Genomic DNA, 21,388 nt, shown 5'->3' with positions numbered 1-21,388 from the left:
TCTAATCAATAAATAAAATACTTCTGGTGCTGCATGGTTTACGTCTGTCAACTCATTGAAAGTGAGGGAAAAGTATACTCCTGCAATTATGCTCTTCACTTGTTTCCTCCACTGTCATGATAGTGCGATCGTGAACAGTTCTTGCTCACAGAGGCAAAAGAAAAGCCGTCAAAAAGTTCATTCGCCACATCAAGCATGAATGTTTTGGCAAGTTCGCTGTCTGTGAATGGTTTTCCGTTCCTCACTATTGCTAAAGAACCAGCCAAGACCAGTCAGTTTGTCGGCTCCATGTATTTTTTTGAAGCTGTGGTGGAGGGCTGCATGGGAGGGCGGGCTAAGCTATTGTGATGAGGAGAGGCGAGCTATTTGTGTTTTATGTGACTGCTTTTTAAATTGCACTTTATTTACAAAGCACATCTTCACTCAGTGTGCTCATTTGTCATTAAATACAAGTGTCATGTTTGAATAGAACACTTGTAAAAATACTAAGAGGTGAAGCTAGGCCCGTCATGATAATCGATAAATTGATTAATCGAACGATTAAGAAAATAAACAACGCCGATCATTTTTATCGGCCTCGATATATTGACCTGTGCATGCATTCATGTTTGTATTCCTCACCTCTCTTTCAGGCTGGATGACAAGAGGGTTCACTCTGCAGCTATCTGTGCACATTGTTGCTACAGTGGAACGAACGGAGATAGTGAACCCTCCTGTCGTCTCGTTCCCTCTTTGTCCCTGTACGTGGAAGTGTGGCTATCTTGGCGAGCACATGAATGACGGCACAAAAGCGATGGTTTCTAAGGCGAATGTCACATACCCAGTGTGGGAATATTTCAGTTTCAAAGAGAATGAACACCGACAAACTGAGATGTCGCATTTGTGCGAAAGTAATGAGGAGAAAGCAGTGGAATACGACCAACTTGTATGCACACCTAAAATGGAGGTGGAAAGGAACGTGAATCCCGACAGTCAGTCGGTGTTGCTCGCTACATTGCAAAAGAAATCCAACAGTTCGGGAAATGTTAAAAATGTTTGACAGGCAGTACGAATTGCCTGGGAGAACGTACATGCACAACATGTCACAAACAGCAATTCTTGAACTGTATAACCGAGTGAGAGACGTGTTGAAAGACATCAGAAACATTGCATTTTACTCTGCCACCACAGATATGTGGTCCAGCTCAAATACTGTATGACCCCTACATTAGTTTAACAATACACTACATAACTGCGTGCGTGTGTGTGTGTGTGTGTGTGTGTGTGGCTTTTATTGGAGTGTTTTTTTCTTAACAGAGACAGTCCATTTTTATTTCAATTGAATTTTTTTGTCTTTTGTTTTTATTATGTTGTTTGTTTAATTAATTTAAAAGCTCTTGACATTCCAATTACAATGTTAAATACTCTTCAGAAATTTAAGTTTATTGCTTTTGATACGATGTACTGTCATTATTGTGCCATAAAATTAATGTAAATAACATAGATTGGTGACGATCATTTGTAGGACAGTTATCTACCAGCAAAATTTGGTTATCGTGACAGGCCGAGGTGAACCAAATATTCTTTGACGAGCTACCTGTTGGAGACCCCTTTCATAGCGTCACTGTCGTAAAGCTGGACACACTATGTGTTGGTTGAACAACTTCGAAACACATTTAGTGCTTTGAAGACAAGCCATAAGTATTATAAGGAAAACAAGAGAGCAAGATTGTTAAGTGACACTTTTAAAAAGTAAGTTAGCGTGTATCCCATGAATGTGATTGCCACTTTGTAGCTCGCCCGTGGCATAAAAGCAAGCGAGCTGCCGCCAGAGAGGCAGTGGGAGCCAGACAGAATTTGTAAACAAAGATGCCACAAAGTCAGATGAGACTGAAACGTGAGCGATCACACAAGCTGGCTTAGATAGGTTTAGCCTGTGACAAGCTGTCGTCAATTGATGACACATTTTACGGACTTCTTTTTTGATTCTCGATAATAAGAAACAAAGAAACAAGACTCTTCACCTACTTTTAACTGGTCATCCATGCGGAAGTGCCAACAGGGCAGATAGGCAATTCCGGTGCATGTTTATCAAAATAAAGCGCATTGAAAGTGGCCAATATGTGCATAAATAATAAGCCATCTATGAATCTGTTTAGTATATAAATCCATTCATACAATATATCACTTAACACCATTCTCAACTTTTAAAAAAAGTAATTTTTAAGGTATGGCGGTTTATATTTTGTTGTGGCGCTGCACCACGATCATTTACATGTAGTGGAAACTCTGCAGTTTTTGATGTGTCAAAGAAACATGTATATTTTATGAAGTGAATGATTGGCAAAGGTCCCACTAGACTGGATTCATTGACACTGACAGTTCCTCCCCAGACACCCCTGCTCTGCATCACCTTAAAAATAGTAATAAGGCTTGCTTCCTTCCTTGATGCTAAACCTTGCACCACCATGGAATTTCTTTCTAATTAAAATGGGTCCCTTGGTGAATTGTGGGTCAAAGTGAAGTGTCAATTTAAGATTAATCTGCCTCAAGTGGCTGGAATCGGTTACCTTTACACAGTTAATCCTCTCCTCTTCAAAGCAGCAATGAGCTGTCAATCAAGGGAAAGATGAGTCAACTGTTGCATTTAATTCCTAATTGAGGGGATTATTGCAAAGTATTTTTAATTTTTTGGTGTTCAAATGTTTTACTTGATGAAAATATGAATTTTTTTCCCCTTCATGTTTGGGGTTACGGTCTCGGACCACCAGCGAACAGCCAAAATCTACAAGTAAAAATGTCTATTTTTGACTAGGGCTGTCAAAAATAGTGCGTTAACAGCAGTAACTAATTTATTTCATTAATTCTGTTAAATTTTTTTTGCGTAATTAATGCATACGCATCATGGCAAGCCACGGCTCTCTGTTATGACAGACGATGGCACAGTGTAGCTCCCCGCAGAGTTACACAGAGTCTGTCGCTCCTTTATGACTTACAAATTTTATCATTTGACAGCCCTATTTTTGACACATGGCGTGCTGGTTAGCCACCGTGCTGCACACGCTCGCCTGCTAGCTGGCTGCAAACTGTGGAATGGATGTCCTGAACAGAGGCAGGTCTCAATGAGACGCTTATTTGCCACTGTTTGCCTTTTCTAAAATGTCTCAATGGCTAAAATGTTTTGTCTCTGTAGGGGCTTCACTGCCACCTGTTGCTTTGACATGCAGTTGATAAATAGGGCATTTTTTTGACCCCGCAGTGTGTGAGAATCTTGCTTCGTACTACTTTCGGGGTTTAAGATAAGTGAGTAGATTTAACAGTAGCGTGATGCATGATGTCGTTTTCACACGTTTCCTTATATCATCTCTTCCAGGAGCGTCCCTGAAAGTCTGTCCTCAGGGTTTCTCCTGCTGCACGGTGGAGATGGAGGAGAAGCTGAGCCAGCAGAGTCACTATGAGATCAAAGCTCTTGTCTCCAAGCTTAGCACCAAACTACAGTCCACCTTCCGGCAGAGGCACGAGCAGTTTGACAGTAAGCAAACACACTTATGCAAATGACCACACACAAAAACAGCAGCCACCTTTCAGGCCACATTTGCCACAAAGTGTCCCCATATTAGCAGGAGTGGCGCACACCGCTTGATTTTTTTGACAGACGCTCCCACCTGCCAGTGTATTGCCATGAGCGGAGACAGTCAGTCTGCGTCCACTGGCGTGTCCACCTGTCTCTCAACATCTAAGTTCCCTCCCTCAGCGGCCCCCTCTACCGGCTCTCCTTCTCTAGAGAAACACACATTCTCGCAGACGGACCACACACATCTCCCAATGCAGTCTTCTTCGTGCCTCCATTTCCTCTGTGTGTGAGCATGTGTGTATGCCTGCAAATAGTGGGTCAGATTTCACTTGAGGAGGGCGGAAGCACATGGGAACATGCAACACCGCTGAATCACAGAGGAAGTGGTGTCGATTTTTGACTACTAACCAACTGAGTGACTGCTGTGGTTCTGATGGACTGAGGCCTGATGAGATTGAAGGACGAGCAGTCCATTTAGGATGTGTAGAATTTGAAATGTTACGCATGGATGGGTTTTGACAAACCGGTCATGTTGTGATTTAGGGTTAGCGGCTTTGTGTGTGCTATGTATGTCATATGTGCGCGCCTGTGTATAGGTGGGTCACAGACCTCTCTACATCTTGTGTGTCTGTGAAAGAGAGGGAAGGATTGTCAGTAACAGAGTGCGTGTGTATTGCAGCCAGATGTGAACAGGAATGTGACGTGTCGGAATGCAGTGGCAGCTCACTACGCCCCGCCCCTCTCTTTCTCCTTTCGCTGGCCTTTGTCCCCAACTGATGCTTTTCCTGGCATTGCCAGAACTCTTCTTTCTCTGTGCATCAATTTCTGTATGTCGCTCTTCCCTGACCGTTTGTGCTCTTTGTCCTCGTTCCTTCTCAAGTCCAAGCTGCTGTCTTATGTCAGTCGATGTTGTTTGTGATGTACTTTCAGAGTTTTTGATATTATATACAGGCGGTCCTCAGGTTACGACATTTTATGGTTTCGATGCAGTCCCATAACCTGTTAACAGTACAAAGAGAAAGACACCTAGCTACATGTGCACGGCGGAGAGACTACCGAGGAAGGGCAACGCCACTTTTTTCTTTATGTTGAACTTTTTCCCCTTCATTATGTCTTCCAGGAGTAAGGCAGACTGCATCAAAAACACGAAAGTTAAGGGAAATGAGATATTAAATGGTCAGAAAGTGAAGAAATGACGACCAACATTGACCTCATACCTCAAAAGCTGTTCAACTGTTGTGACCAAGGAGATAGACTGGATTCTTGAACATGTGGAGGGATCTTCTATGAAATGGACAGTGACAACTAAGCAGCATTTCATCTTTTTTTTTGTCACTTAAATTTTATTGAACATTTTTTATGTAACACAACAACACTAAGAAAACTAAAAGTGCCAACATGGGAGTTCTTTTCTCAGCAGCATATCCGTTCCGTTTTTATTTTTCATTTTCAGCTGTAGGTGATGGGTCAGCCTTTCCATGATGTAGATTTCCTCCACTATCGCAGTCCACTGATCCTGTGTAGGGGCGTCCTCCTTTCCCCATTTCCTTCTTATGGCTTTTTTGCTCACTGCCAAAAGAATGTTTACCAAATATCTATCCTTCACAAGTACATTCTCTTCACGTAGGTTTCCCAAGTATATAGTAATTGTGCAAGTCATAAGGATCTTATATCCAAATATTTCCATTAGCACACCATTCAACATTTTCCAAAGTAGCATTATCTTATCACATTTCCAAAAGCTATGTGAGTGATCTGCATCCACGGTTCCACACCCCCTCCAACATGGCATTGTTTTATGTAATTGTTTGCTCTTGACCTTTGACGTGAAAAAGAAACGTGTATTTTTTCAGGAGAACTCCCATGTCTGCGAACTGGTGGATGTATCATGCATTTTCAACATGTTTAGCCATTCTTCTTCTGTGATTTTGATTTTAAATTCTGTTTTCCATTTTTCTTTGATATAGTTAGTTGAGTGCCTAGATATCAGATATCAGTGTTTTATATAGTTAGATATAATTCTGGTTCCGGCTTCTTTATATGCTTTCATTATGATTCTAATCACACCATTCACTTCCCGGGAGGGGTCCATCTTCATCTCCTTCATATAATAGTCCCTGAGTTGTAAATACCTATAAAATTCAATGCTATCAAGGTTGTATTTCTCTTTGGAAACAATTCAGCTGCCCCTCCTTCAGCAATAGACACCACACTGTGATTCCCTTGGTTATCCACCGTTTGAATCCTTTATCATGGTTTGAAAATATTATTGTATGCTAGCCACCTTAATAGTTTGGCATTTTCTTGCTTCTTATGTTCTTTTCCTGTCAAATCCAAATCCACAAATCCAGTGTGAACAACTCTTTCCACTTTGCAATGTACTTTGGTTCACACCAGCATACTAGATATCTCAATTGAGATGCATGGTAATATCCATCCAGATCTGGGAGTTCTTATTCTAGGCCTCCTGCCACCCCATATAAACCTTGATATTGTCCTATTCCAGATCACAAATTGCGCATCCAGGACCTCCTGTTTGTAGGGACTAGAACAGGTACAGACGCCGTGGTAGGACGTTCATCCTAATTATTTGAATTCTTGAAAAAAAAATCCAGTGTTAGTGTGGACCGTCTATTGATGTATCCTGATTTATCCTGCTGTCGTTTAGATACTCCTTTTTAACTGTAGCACCCAAGTATTAAATTTTCTCACGTTCCCAAATGAAGTTGAATAATTCTTGTACAACATTTGAACGGCTGTGATTGATTCTCAATATCTGCGTCTTTGTGACATTTATTTTATACCTCGATAAGTTTTCAAACGACTCCAATAGTTTCATCAGTGGCGGTAATGATTTGTCTGGATCGTTACGAAATGACCATTCACCTCCACTCCCCTAATCTCACGATTTTGTTTGACAGCTTGTGCGAGCAGCTCAATAAAGAGCGCGAATAGATGGGCAGCATCCTTGTCCTGTCGATCTGTGTAACAATTTTATCTGTCGGGCTGCCATTACTTTTGATTCTTTGTTGAGCCTATATATCGTTTGCCTTTTTCTGTTGTTTAAATGTATAGATAAATAAACTGGATTGTGATCATACACATCTGCACCCCCCATGTGACACTCCCTCACCCTATAGTTATGCTCTATGTTCATGGAAAAAAATCATTTTTTGAATGCACTTTGTGTGCTGCTGAGTAATGTGTGTGGTCTCTTTCTAGGGGGTGCATGTTCCTCCACACATCTATCATCCCCATCTCTTCCAAAGATACGTGTATACCGTAAATTCCGGTGTAGAAGCCGCTACTTTTTTTCCTCAAACTTTGAACCCTGTGGCTTATACAAACTACATTTCCCTTGATGCTTGCTGTGGTCATGTCCTAATCTCATGACATCTGTTATGCTTCACAACTACTACTAATCGTTAAAATATGTATTTCGGAAAATGCTATTACTATGATAGTCCATCATAAGGGCAAAAAAGGTCAGGAAACAACATAAAAAACGCAGAGAAGCCACCATTCTCTGCTTTTGCTAAACCCGTCACTCTAGTTGGGTGGAGCCGGGTATGCACACTCCGCAGTTTACAACAAGCAGTGAGTAACAACAAGCACAATTTATACTAAAATCAAATGTAAGCCATTGTTGGATTTGGTTTATTCAGTAAACATCATAAATACAGCGCCAAGATTGCAAAGCTTGTTATGTTGAATGAAAACAAAAAAGGGGGGGGGGATTATTATTGGTTATTGGAATTTGTGCAGCGATGGCATTGACACATACCTGCACCTGCCGGGGGGATTCACGCACTATGATGACTCAAAGGCGGCCACGATGGTGCCACTGTACCGTGGTTCTCATGGAGGATAACCTCAGCAGAAATAAATTAAAATGATTTGTACTTTCTCCTTTTTGAAATTTGTCATGACCTTATTTTTTCACTGACATTATGTTAATGTTATTAGGCATCTTTATGCTCTACCATTCTTTGACAATTTTCTCCCAAATGAATACTAACCAGTCACAAAACGTCCAGCGGCCCAGAAAAAGGTCATTGTCTGATTTGCATAATTGGCTATGATGACATTATCTCACGTTTTTAAACCTTATTTTTTAACAACAGGACATGAAGTTATTGCCTTACGGGTGTTTTACAGTAGGTTTCATTTCATGCAGTGGAAGATGTACGCCTTCTATCCGTGCTCATGTTAACGTGACCTAGACAGCAGGACCCGCTATGTTCCTTTATGCTAGTGTCTCAAAGTGCCCAACACGATAAGAAAAAGTTGCTAGCTTTGTTGCTAGTCCCTGTTTTGACTTGTTAAATCGTTAAGCAAGCAACACTGAATTCCCTCCTGCTACATTTTCTTATTCTCTGACAGACATATTGCGTTTGATGTGTATTGAAAAGCAGAGTAATATTGCCATCTACTCTAAACAGTTGTAACAAAAACCTTATGGTGATGATACTCTGACAGGTGTCTCCTTGCTCGCCAGGTGATTTTTGAGTAGCTCACAAAGGGTCAAAGAATATTTGCTTCAACTCTTAGTATGTTTTTATTATAACGGTTCAATTCAGGCTGTATGCCTTTTTATATAAGGACAAATGAACACAAAATAGCATCAAGATGATGGCGACACTGTTTGAGTGGAGAGTTGCTTGGTTAATAAAGTGGTGTACCGTTTAAATGTTGCCAGTCAGAAATGAAACACAAATAGTTGAAGGCTCTAATAGTGATGAAATTTGGAGACCCATGCAACCTGGACACTGAACTTAAGCAGGACAGATTTCTATTTAATAAAGATATTCATATGTATTATTTTATTCTGTTAATTTTGTTATATTGAACTAAAGAATACATTATTGAGCAATTTATTTCCCATTTATTCATATCAAATTAAATTCAGGTTTGTGTCAAATAGTACAAAAAATCGTTTCACAAAAATAAAGGCAAAAACCCCCCAAAACTATCCGCCCAAAGGTTTATTTTTTAATCATTTGCCTGGGGCCCTTGCAATTGTACTGGTGGTCCCGGCCAAAATACGACGTACCATAAATAAATAGAAAATCTGTATCGGCCGATCTCAGCCATGGATGATGGTATCGGAATTAGCAGTATAAAACCCTGATCGGAGCATCCCTAATCTGTAGCGGTCCAAATTTATCCGAGGCGAGTCGCCACAAATAAATGAATGCATGGGAAACACTAACAAGGGTCAATGGTGAAAAATGTATTAACTAAGAATTGAGTCATATCAACTTTTTCCATTAGTCCTCCACATTCACAGGAGAATAACTGCTGTTGTGCAAATGTTTTGCAGCAGTAAAGAGTTCAATACATGAGCTAATCAGTACAGTATATTACTGTTGAATACCGCAGCGTACTTCAGCAAAATATTGTTTGGAGTCATCCTCAAGGCAGCAGCCCTGATGTGATTTTGAAATTCTAGCCTGCTTTTCATTTACCTGTAGCGTATCCCCCCCCACCCCTCCGCATCACTACAGGAAGCTGGCTGTTCTATCCGTACTGTTAGATGTGAGATCTCTTTACAAAGGCCCGCTGTGCTTTCATTTGACACCTCTCATCGCTTAAAGTGACATGTTCAGGTTGCTGTCCTATTATTTACTCTTTATATGCCAAGACACCCAGGAGCTGTGCTTCTAGTCAGTGCAACTGGCACACAAAGTGCATATTCTTGTATTAGTTGTTAGAGAAGATGACAGGAACAGTGATGTCACATGTGCATAAACACAGCTGCAAATATCAATGAAAACAGACACGGCTACATGCCTTTACACACTAACAAACCCAGGAAGTGTTGTATGTGATTAGGCCCGCTAGAAGTCATGGCCAATTAGAAGCCAGAAATAGTTCTCCTCGGTCAATGTTTGCCACGGCCTCAGCCTCAGTCTGTGTTTGTCTGTCTTATTGGTCTGACCCTGTCCAGCAGAGCAGGTCTATGTGTGGGATTTAAGAATGTGGATTACGGCTTCTTACACAGGACACCCATTGCCTGAGATCCAGCAGCAGGAGGGACGGAATCACATCCCATGAGAAAAGAGTGCGGAGCAAGGACTAATTGGCACAAATAGGGGTGCAATTACTTCTTGGGTTGGGATTGGGAGGAGCAGAGTTTAAAGGAACACGGGTGGGGGTGCAAGGATGAGGAAGTGGGAGGAGTTCCGCTGCCCTGTTCCTGTGATGGATTAAGATCATTGCTCATAATGTAGGGTTCCGCCATGATTTGTTGATCTCCATTTTACACCCACCGTGTAACCGTTCAGTCATTTTGCAGCACCCACACCACAGTTAATTAGCTTTTAATGACAATCCAAGATCATCTCCTTTCTTTCACTGTCTTTAAACTTGTTGCTACTACAACATTCCACTGTTGTGGAACTTTTTCTTTTAGTCTCTTGTCAGTGGAGAGTGGAACATAGCTTTGTGTCCTCTGCTGTGTGTGTGTGTGTGTGTGTATGTGTGAGAGTGTGAGTGACTTGGGGGCTGCAGTGTTTCCGGTATCCCTGGCAACATAGTGGAGATTTGGAGTTAAAAAAGCCCTCAACTTAACCCACCCCATGCTGCCCCCCCACACCCTTTTTCTTTTTAGTGTGTCAGTCTGGAGTGGAAGTGACAGCATTACGAGGGGGCTGTTTGTGTGTGCATGTGCGCGTGCATGCTGGTGGCAGGGAACATTTAGTGTCTCCTACTGTGAGAGCATGGGAACTTTACATTTCAAAGGCAGGCAGAGGGCACCCGGAGAAACTGCAGTGGGACAGAAGTTTTGTGTGCACGGGGCAGCCAGGGGGAGACAAGTGAAAGGGGGCCCGGCGTCCGCTCGCTTGCATGCACGACTGAAGGTGAAGCATTTTTCAGTGACTCTGCGGAATTCTCATTTTGTTCAGATTAAGAGAGTTGGGGGTCAAAGGGGGCTGGATTATTGGAAGGTGGGATGGGGAGGGGAGTGATGGACATTCCTCAGGATGAAGTAGGTCATTGTTCCCCGTCGACTGAAGAGAGGTCTCTGAAGGAACTGATGAAGTGAAAGCAGTGTAGGGATGGGTGGAGGCGTACAGGTCCATATATGGGAGGGGAGAGGGTTCTCATTATTCAGTAATCCTATTGAAAATGCATCTGAAGGACAGTCCAAGAGAAGCCAGAAGAAAGGAACGCGAATGGAATGTGACAACAGAAAAATGCCATTGATGATGGTCAGTTTGAAGCGGCTAGATGTTGGGAGACATCTCCACTGAATGGTCTGCAGAGACGAGGAGCGGTGCCACTCATACACAGACTCAGACAGAGGTGGTCTGGCTCATTTCCTAATTTTAACCCCCGGTTATATAACCGCCCAGGTTACATAAATCATAGTTGTTTATATTCAGAAGATTTAATCTTTTGGTTTCATATGTTAATACAGTATTATCACAACAGCATTTTTCTTATCCAAGGAACGTGTCTGATTTGACAAAAGTGCTATTGCAGTACAGGTGGTTCTCGAGTTCTGTTCCTAGACTGAGATGTAAGTCGAGTTTTAGTGTAAGTGGGAACTTATACCTAAATGTCACTCACACTGTAGCCAGAACACATGAAGGACATATAAGGTTGTGGTTGTCTTGCAGGGCTTTCTACCTTCTTAAAATATTGTCCCTAGCTAGTCTGGAAGGACAAACTACTCATCTTCTCCCAGATCTCCGTGTAACCGACTCCATGACCCCTCGAGCATTAACTTTTTTAATGATGGTCGTGACAGTTGAGCGGTCAGGACCAAGAGCGACCACTGTTTGCGGGGGTGTCACTTCTCTGTGGGGTTTTTATGATGGTCATTTTCACTTCCACGGTGATGGTTTTCCTTTTCTTTGGCGCACTGCCACTTGGGAGACATAATGAATTGTACAAAGTTAGTAATGTTGTCCTCCCCCAGTGTAGCTGCGCTTGCACACACTGCATTCATGTCGCATGAGGCGGAACAATACAAAACTAGTTCTCGAGCGAGTCTTGTGTTCATGGATGAAAACTGAGTTTTAATGCATTTATGGCAGCGCCTTCGTAAACCGAGGACCACCTGTGTTTATCTGCTAGAGCCGGATCAAGATGCATTTGTTTTTTCTGGTAATGAATGTGATTAAACATTATGCATGAGTATTTCATTTAATTATTTTATTTCACACCTGTGTAACAGTGCCAATGTACTCTCATTTGGATTCAACGTGGTTACCGTTATTTTTGTTTACTTTTTTCCATATTTTTTTTGGTCAGGATTACTTTTTAGGGTCTGCCAGATGACTCTTGTTGTTTGGCATTAATGTCCTGCGCTCAACACAATTGCTGTCTCTCCTTAAAAGCACCTTTTAAGAATCTATCAAATAATGCAAATGTTTTTAGGGGGGGGAAAGTCGGGGCATTTTCACTTCACATCCTTGTTGGTGTACAGAAACAAAGATAAATGATCAATTTTGCACTTTTAATAGGCTCTGAGTATCTGTGTGAATGTTTTGAACTCCTGTTTAAATGCCGGTGTGGTATTGAGTACACCAAATACAGTAGTTGAGAATGACTCAACAGTTCCTCTACTGGTTGCAGCCAAGTAATGCACCCCATTTTACCTCAGTTGCTCAAAGACCGTAACAACCAGTTTCACACGAGAGAGAAGTCGTAACCATGACCCAAACGATTAGTCAGTTGTGCCCATACTGAGTTCTGAGCAATATTTATGACACCCCCTCTTTTTTTTTTCTTCCACAGAGTTTTTCCGAGAGCTTCTGAAGAACGCAGAGCTCTCACTGCACAACATGTTTGTACGAACGTACGGCATGATGTACGTGCAGAACGCCGACCTGTTCAAGAACTTCTTTCAGGGCCTGACGCGGTACTACGCGTCCGGCAGCTCGGCCGTCAACCTGGAATCCATGCTGTCTGACTTTTGGGCCGACCTCCTGGAGAGGATGTTCCGTTTGGTCAACGTGCAGTATGAATTCAGCGATGCCTACATGGAGTGCGTCAGCCGTCACACAGAGCAGCTGCAGCCCTTCGGCGACCTTCCCCGCAAGATCCGCATCCAGTTGACACGTGCATTTGTTGCTGCCCGCACCTTTGTGCGTGGCCTCAACCTTATGCCGGAGGTGGTGAATAAAGTCTCAATGGTAAGTAAGAAGGGGCACTTTTGTCCTTTTTCATCCACAAGTTAGTGATAAACGTTTCGCTAAGAATGCAGTCTTGTGTTTTCTGACCGCATATCTTCTGTGGCTTTGACTCCATTACACTCTGAAAACATAAACCACTTTGTTTCCTCTGCTGTGACATGTTTTTCCACTGTACTGAGTGATTAATTGATGATTAGATTATACTGTTTTGCTAAATAATGGCTTGTGAACTAAATGGTCAGAGTCAAAGTATGTAAAGTATCAGAGTCAGTGTTTGTCTTGTAACTGCCCTGCAGGTCAGCGCGTCTCCCAGCTGTGTGCGAGCGGCCATGAAGATGTTGTACTGTCCCTACTGCTCGGGCCAAGTGGCCTTGAAACCCTGCCAGAATTACTGTCTAAATGTCTTGCGGGGCTGTTTGGCCAACCAGGCCGACTTGGACACAGAATGGAACAACTTTCTTGGTAAGTGGCGATAACAACCAGTCTCTCCAGGATTTCGCAGGCCTTTTTTTTTTTTTAACTGTTGCAGCCTGAAATTCCTGATTTCGCAGGTTTTTTTTCCCCCACAAATTGCGATACTGTTTTTTTTAAGGTGTTTATTGTGACAAATTAGCGGGAGAAAGAGCGTCACTATAAATTGCTGTGTTTTTTCTCTGTGTAAATCTAATAGGGAAATTTGTTGACTAATAAGTAATTAATAACAAAATAAAACAAAAAAAAAACGGGAAAAAAGCATCTTAACATCATGGCACACAAAATAAAATGTTCAAAATAGGCTTTACTTAGTCACAACAAAGTACACCTCTAGCCCTGTAAGGAAAAGACTAAAAGTTAAAGCCTTCACATGAAAAACATAAAAGAAACATTTTCACAGTTAAAAAGAAGTCATGCTGAATAAAACTAAACAATGCAATTACTTTCAAGGGACATTACTACAGAAGTGACACTTTCAATATCAGCTGCACACTGACTACTCTCAAGTATATCCAAGCTTCATTTCTAGTGTTCTCCCTTGAAAATATCTACAGTGGATCCCCGCATATTCACGATTCAGCAGTCACGGCCCTGCAAATTCACAGGTTTTTGGTTAAAAAAAAAATTAAAAAAAAAAAAATAATATTTTTTTTCTCCGAAAATGGGTCGTTTTTCCGCAACACCTCATTGACCCTAAGTCAGTTATAATTTATAAATACATTATAATACAGGTAAACTGTACAGCATACATGTTACCACTGTTGAAAAGCCCACAATTTCTACAAGTTTATGTCTTTATGCTGCACTGATAATGATTTTTTTTATCAAGTGTTGAGATTTCACACTCTGTTGGGTAGTCCTTGAATGCACCATAGTTTCTGTGAGATGCAAAAGTGAAACATATATAACTTCTACACTGTGACTCCGATTGCATCTGTTCATTGATCACCTTATGTTATCGTTCGCCAGTGGTGAGTACCTATACATTTTATACTTTAAAAGGTGTTTCATAAGTGCGTGAGAGACATTTAACGCTTAAACCCGGATTGTGTCGTGACTGAACTGAATTGAAGAGAGGAGGGAAGGTTCTGTAGCTGAATCCAATCAAATATTAGAACATTCTAAACGGTTCTTTTTTTGTTGTTGTTAGTTTTCCATACTTGACAGTTTCTACTGCTCACTTGCAGCCTTCTTCAGAGCGGTCACGTGATGTTCCCTGTGGTGTCTTGTCAGCTGATTTATGCAGATGTTGGCGCTGCCTTCCTGCCAGTGAAGGCAGGGCGACAGCACCATCTGCTGTCCGACGTATTTTCTTCTGGCATGTGGTCCTAAAGAAGTCTGCATGTGAGCAGTGGAAACTGTCCATTTTCGGAAAATTAGGTTGCGGAAAAAGTTATGTTGCGGGAATACAGTAAAAATATTATGGGAATAAAGTCATAATTATGAGAAGAAACTTTACAAGAATAATGTTTAAATATTTGGAAAAAAAACAACAACAGAAATTGGAAAAACCAGTTGACAAACAAATTAAGGAAAGTTGTCATTTTTGGAAAATTAGGTTATTATGAGATTAAAGTAAAATTATTATGGGGAATAAAGCCATAATATAAAAATAACATTTACGAAGATTATTTAAGAACAAAGTCAATATTTGCAAATTAAAAAAAAAAAAAGAGCAAAAATGAGAAGAGAGAAAGACCGGAGTTCATACTAATAATACGCTAATTCACAAAACTGAGATAGTTATTTCTTGAAAAATATATAACTTATTAGCACGTCTACATGTGTTGATATCAAAGTGGTTCTTTCATTTTTTTTTTGTATGTCACCCTCTGTGGGGAAAAAGGGCAACGTACAGGAGAGAAAAGTCATAAATACATATAATTAAGTATTACATTGCATCAGTACGTCATTACATGACATCATTATGAATGTAATATGTGCATTATAACTATTCATTCAACATTATAATGACCAATACATTGTGTAATTTCATGTAGCCAAATCTTATATTTAGCACTTTCCCTAATATGAGTGCCAGATATTTTCTCCTGTGCTGTTTGTGTTGCTAAAATCAAGACAAAATATGTTTGCTTCTTCCATGTGGAGGTATCAGGAATTTATACTTTGCTTCCACCTACTGGACGCTAATTGTAACACCAAGACATCAATTATTGCTGCTAATTATTAATTCTTTTTTGTTTCAAATCCTCAGATGCCATGCTTAGCCTGGCTGAGAGGCTTGATGGTCCCTTTAATTTCGAGTCCGTCGTGGATCCCATTGACGTGAAGATTTCTGATGCCATCATGACCATGCAAGAGAACAGTATGCAAGTTTCACAGAAAGTCAGTATCAGTTCCGTCTCTTTAATACGCAGAAATATGTAGGTTTGCTCGTGCTTACTTTTTACGCTTGCTTGCAGGTTTTCCATGGCTGTGGCCAGCCTAAACCGAGCATGGCATTCCGCTCCAAACGTTCCGTCAAGGAAACGAGCTTTACTGGCCGTTTCCGCCCCTACGGTCCTGATGCAAGACCCACCACCGCTGCTGGAACAAGCTTAGATAGACTGGCAAGTGCTAAAACAACCCAGTAGAACCCTGTGTATCTTTTAGTGGATGCTGAACCTTTAGTTGTGTATTTCTTCCAACAGATGAGTGATGTAAAGAAGAAGCTGAAACATGTCAAAAAATTCTGGTCCACGTTGCCAGACACTGTGTGCGTGGATGAGAGAATTGCACCTGGTGATGATTGCTGGAATGGCACAGCAAAGAGCAGGTAATTGATTTAATATCTAGATTTGCTATACAATGGATCCCCGCAAATTTGAGTATTTTTGGTTTAAAAAAATAGACATCTTATTTCACCACGTTAGTAATTACTGTATTTCTAAATATGTGACAATACAGGCAAAACGTAGAGCATGCATGTACTACTCCCTAACAAAACAAAACAAAACAAAAAAACACATCATTTTTTACGTTTATGCCTTTATGCTTCACTGTTAATGTGTTTTCATCAAGCACTTCTATCAATTACGATCTAATTTAATGTATATTATTTATGATGTATTGTGTAAAACTAAGACATGAATAACATCAAATTAAAAGCACAAAATGAATGCCGACCCACCATCCACCAGTTCAAGCCTGGAGTTTTTCCAGAGAGATTATTACATCATTGTTTGACGTGTGTGGTAAAAGGCAGTGCGCTAGCATGAATTAACTTGAGACAAATGTGCACATTAGCACTCAATAAGTCATCAAAACTTACCTTTATGCATTCCCACATAGTATCAGCATTTGACACCAAATATGAGGTGAAAGAAAAATGGTAAAAATACAGCAGTAGTCTATCTGTGCGGCATGAGATAAAGTTAGCACACGCACAATGGACATGCGTCAAGTGAGACGGATGTAACAGAGAGAATCCAGCCACTTTTCAAAATAAAACATCATTAAGACTACAAATTATGTGGGAATTTTTTTTTTTAAATAATGAAAATGATTTTTTCTTTCTGTGCGGCCGAGTACAAAATGACCCGCAGCCTGGCCCAGGGGTTGGAGACCACTGCTGTACACGGAATGCATAAAGGACATAAAGTGCAGTAATAAAACACTAAACACAAAAATTAAATGAAACAGTAATAAAAAATAAAAAAAAGAGCACAATTCCTTACTTTTATCCCTGTGGTTGTCTTGCACACTGGGGGTGTTACACGGAGTGAGAGGCAGGCTTACTGGGAGGAGGACGTCTCAATAATGAGTGTTCGTTTTTGGTGTTCATGGTGTTCGTTTTTGAACATGTCGTTGCTTTTTGGGCTTGCTTTTCTGTCTGTGACCCCCCCCCCCATTATCTCCCAGCTCCTCATAATAGAGGGCGAGTGCGTTAGGTAGTTTGTCCTTTTCCAACACCCGTGTTTCCTGGAAACTCGGCATACCTCTAAACACACTCATGCACATGGCACAAGAGCCGTTCAAAAGACCGGCTAATTACATTTTTATGCATATTATGTGTTTTTTAGAAGTCAACCCACGGTAACAGTCATTGGCAGCAGTTTTAAATTAAAGATTTGGATCAGAATAATGCAAACTTACACGTTATTGGTAGCAATTATGTTTAAATGCTGTAGTAAATATTATCATTGGATTTGTCTTGTGTTTTCATTTCATAAGATGGTGCCATATCCCCATACTTTGACAATGACGTTGCTATTTTAGAATGTTTTTTTTTTTTTTTAACTAAATCTGGGGGGCGTCTCTAGGTAGTTGCTGAATTAAAGAGTTTACTTGGAAGAACTAGAAGAACCGTACGCGTTGCTAATTCACTGTCCTCGCATTTTTTTTATTGAGCGGACCGCTAAATAACCCGCCATTGGGCCAAAGAACGTTTGCACTTCGATAAAGAAGGTGAGAAACACCACTGATTTGAAGCTCGCCTGGACGTACAGGAAGTCTGCATCAACAATAAGTTCTATCCATTCATCATTTAGAATTACTTCACATTGATTTCTGCATGTAAAACTACAATTCTTGTTGATTCAGTATATTTTCTCTTCAAATTTTTGGGTGCCCGGAACGGATTATTTGGATTTACGTTCTGTCCTGTGGGAAAAACTGCCCCGGTTTTCGTACATTGAGGTTTCGAAAATCAAGAACCCACTGTGCTTTAAATGCCTTTAATAAGTGTGTGAAGCATATTTACAGCTTAAACCTGGATTTTGCTGCGAGTGAACAATGGCAATGGAAGAGAGAAGGGGAGGGTCCTGGACCTAATATTTACAACCGTCACATGTTGATTCGAAATCAGCGGGGAACGTCACTGTGAAGCGAGCAGGAGGTTTGGGGGAAGTGTCGAAAATAGACATTTTTATGGGCACATAAATTACTCGCGAAATGCGGGAATCAACTGTATTAGACTGTAAACCAAATGCTCATGTCGGTGATTTGTTTACACAAAGGTATGAGTCAGTGGTGATTGGAAACGGACTGGCCAATCAGGTGTCCAACCCTGATGTGGATGTGGACATTACAAAGCCCGATATTGTGATACGGAGTCAGATTGCAGTTCTGAAGGAAATGACAAGTTGGATCAAAGCCGCTTGCAGCGGCAATGACATCTCCATCGATAACGGTGAGGATGCTTGCCTTTCATTTCTTTATGACAATAAGTTCTACTCGAAAATACCTCACTTTGTGTGTGTGTGTTTTTTTTTTTGGCATATTCAGACGAGGAAGCCAGCGGAGGAGAGGAGAGCGGCAGTGGCTGCGATTCTCCGTCCTGTGACACAGATCAGGACATCTACTTCTCCACTCCAACCAACCCGGTGGATCCCCGAGTTAACCTGGTGCACACTGAATCGGCTGGTGTGGCCTTGCAGGGAAGCATGGCACTGGCGCTCTGCGGGCTGGCCCTGCTTTTTGCCCACTTGAGATAAAAGGATTTGTGCGGTGAGAAGAAGAGAATGACTGGGAATGATGGAGAGAAACTGTCAGAAAGACTTTAAAAAGACTGCCGTCAGGACCTTAGACAGCCTGCTATCGGGGATGGGGGGTTGAGGAAGACTCTTCTTAATAATACAATAACTTCACTTTTAATTATTTGCATGTTTTAAGGTCAACAGTGTCCAGCAATCGGAGTTTTTTTTCCCCCAAGAAAGCCAACTTTTACTCACAGTGGCTCAGTTTGAGCGACCCTATGCTTCTTGCTGCAGCAATAAGAAAAAGTATGTAATTGTCTTCTTTTGGTAATTGAATACTCAAGTGTGCTTTCTTCAACACGTGACACCTACGACGGGACATATCTTCCTCATCACTGATGTCCTCACAAAGATGTTGAGCAGTTATGAGGAGCGGTCATTCAAAAGAGTCATTTAGCAAACTGTGAAACTCTGCATGAACCGACGTCCGCCAGTACGAAATTTGGAAAATGGAGGGCCGTCACTGTTTTTGAAACGGTACTCCATTTTCTTTGGAAAGACCGGGCATCTTCTCATCATCTAAACACAGAGAAATCTTACATAGTTTCTTGAGGAGAAACAGAAGAGCAAACCTGCACAGTCTTTGTCGGCTGTGAGCTTCTGCTTTTCTCCTTCGGCAGTTCATACCTCATGCATTCTCTCATCGTCAGTGCAATCTAGTGATACGGAGCTGGAAGTGTGTGATAGAGATGTGATATGTGGGACTTTTGCTCCCTGGTGAGCAGGGATGGGGCCTGAGGAGGAGAGGCGACCCCCCCCTCCTGGTGTTACCTCCGAAGAAGAAGAAGAAGGCAAAGCTGGCAAGTCCCAAACGCCCCCTTTGTGTGTACTGTAAGCTCAGTTCAGGCCTGAAGATATGACTTTGTATAAGATGACAAATTAGTTTCGCAGTCAACTAGACAAGAGAACCAAAAGAGTGCTTTGATCAAATTTTTAAGACATGGTTGTATTTTGTATTTTGTTTTTTCATATGAAGATACTACATTGGTACTACATTGGATTTGAAATGCAAGTTGTAGGTGGCTCCTTGGATGCACACTTGTACCTCTTAAATGGCCTTTTTCAATATAATTGGACATGAACCTACCTAGATGTATCCGCACAGTCTCACCATTTCAACTCGTGGTTGTGCTACCAGAATGAATACCATGTATTTTGACTGATTCCTTTTTGTTTGAGTTGTTGGGGTTTTTTTTCAATCTTGGTACAGAATTGGCAACATCTTAAGGTGAAACGAATGTAGATTTTATTGAATTACGTTATGTGCTGACATTTGTTACCAGCTAAAAAGCACAACACAAGACTCTTTTTGGTGATTTCATCTCTAACGTTGTAGCCTTTGTACAGTAACTTATGTCTTTCTATGTTGTCATTCTTTAAAACCGGCTAAAGACTATCTATAACTTACAGTATTCATCGCCACTTCAAGGTCACAAAGTATTTGATTTTGTTATATCCGGGGGGGGGGTTAAATATGCATTTTCAAGGTTTTTACTTTGTATTTTTTAATTTGCGTGCTTTCACCTTGGCTGGCAGAAAATACTGTAAACCACTTCTTTTTTTTTTGCCACCATTTTGTTCGGCTCTGCATTTGACATGTTGATTGTAAGCTCAGAACAAAATCTCTCCAAAATAAGTGAGCGGTCCAGTCATGAATCAGTGAAAACATCATGTTAAATATGTCACTTTGAAGGAACCCCTATGCAAACTGCCTTGATTTCAGATAAAGACGCTTGATTTGGCATTTCTTCATCAACAACAATGTTTGTGTGTGTCACCTTGACATGTGGAAGAGTGGCGTTGAGTTAAGAACCCTCCCCTCCCAAAACAACTTTCATGGTCAACCTTTTTGGGGAAATAATGGCGAATGTCTGTGCTTGCGGGCTACAGCAGCATTTTCCGACAAGCGGGAGTCGGTCCCGCTGCAAATGTGGTGTGTTTGAACCCCACGTCCAGTCGGACAGTCGGTTCAAAGCTTTCCATCAAACAGAATGGACTCATTCTCTGACGAGAGAGTGCCGGAACGACTGAAAAGAAGACGAGAAGTGTAAATAAAGAGCAGGCGTTTTAGATGTCTCTAAAAGAGGCCGTAACTGTACACCAGATTTTTACTTGTCAGAGTATCTCCAAAATGTTATGGAAAAACAAGATGAGATAGATGTTAAATTGTAAGAGAAAATGTATATTAAACATTTCTTAGTCTTGTTAAAATAAAGACTGCCAATATTTAACTGTTTGTGAATGTCTTGATTTGTGTTGCGCTCTTTGCACTGGTCACATTCACCTTGGCGTTCACAGATGAGCGTTCAGCTCATGGGAAAGCAGGTGGAAGATGCTGGATTTACTCCAGGTAAAACATTATAATATTATAATAGCCCTGCGATTGACAGGCAACCAGTCCAGGGTGTACCCAGCCTCTCCCCCGAAGTCAGCAAGGATAGGCTCCAGCATACCCGCAACGCTACTGAGGATAAGCGGCATAGAAGATTGATGAATGGACGCAATCGTAATACAGTAGTGCATAATATTAAATAGTGCTACATACAATGTTATAAAAGTATTATCGCTTAGGTGTGACTGCATCTTTCCTATCTGTCCACAGAAGACTGTTAGTGTTAGATGATACAGTACTGCCGATTTTAGTACTGATCTGATACCAGGTATGTACAGGACCAGTATTGTCACTGCTGTTCAGAATGGAATATTTCCACCCTGTTCTGGATGAATACTACAACATG

The 21,388-nt window shown here is 41.1% G+C and overlaps 1 protein-coding gene across 1 annotated transcript in view; it reads left to right on the top strand.

The window, feature by feature from the left end:
• Positions 1–20,900, top strand: part of gpc4 (glypican 4) — a 44,225-nt gene extending 23,325 nt beyond the window's left edge. The window contains exons 2-9 of the mRNA XM_054792206.1: positions 3,353–3,511; positions 12,302–12,699; positions 12,996–13,161; positions 15,389–15,519; positions 15,597–15,743; positions 15,825–15,949; positions 18,132–18,304; positions 18,400–20,900. Coding sequence (XP_054648181.1) covers positions 3,353–3,511; positions 12,302–12,699; positions 12,996–13,161; positions 15,389–15,519; positions 15,597–15,743; positions 15,825–15,949; positions 18,132–18,304; positions 18,400–18,608 — 1,508 coding nt within the window. The 3' untranslated portion in view covers positions 18,609–20,900. The remainder of the gene's footprint in view (positions 1–3,352; positions 3,512–12,301; positions 12,700–12,995; positions 13,162–15,388; positions 15,520–15,596; positions 15,744–15,824; positions 15,950–18,131; positions 18,305–18,399) is intronic.
• Positions 20,901–21,388: the final 488 nt, after the last annotated feature.

The sequence above is a fragment of the Dunckerocampus dactyliophorus genome, chromosome 11 (assembly GCF_027744805.1).
Source record: "Dunckerocampus dactyliophorus isolate RoL2022-P2 chromosome 11, RoL_Ddac_1.1, whole genome shotgun sequence".
Classification (NCBI taxonomy): domain Eukaryota; kingdom Metazoa; phylum Chordata; class Actinopteri; order Syngnathiformes; family Syngnathidae; genus Dunckerocampus; species Dunckerocampus dactyliophorus.
This window is presented reverse-complemented; position numbering and strand designations above follow the sequence as displayed.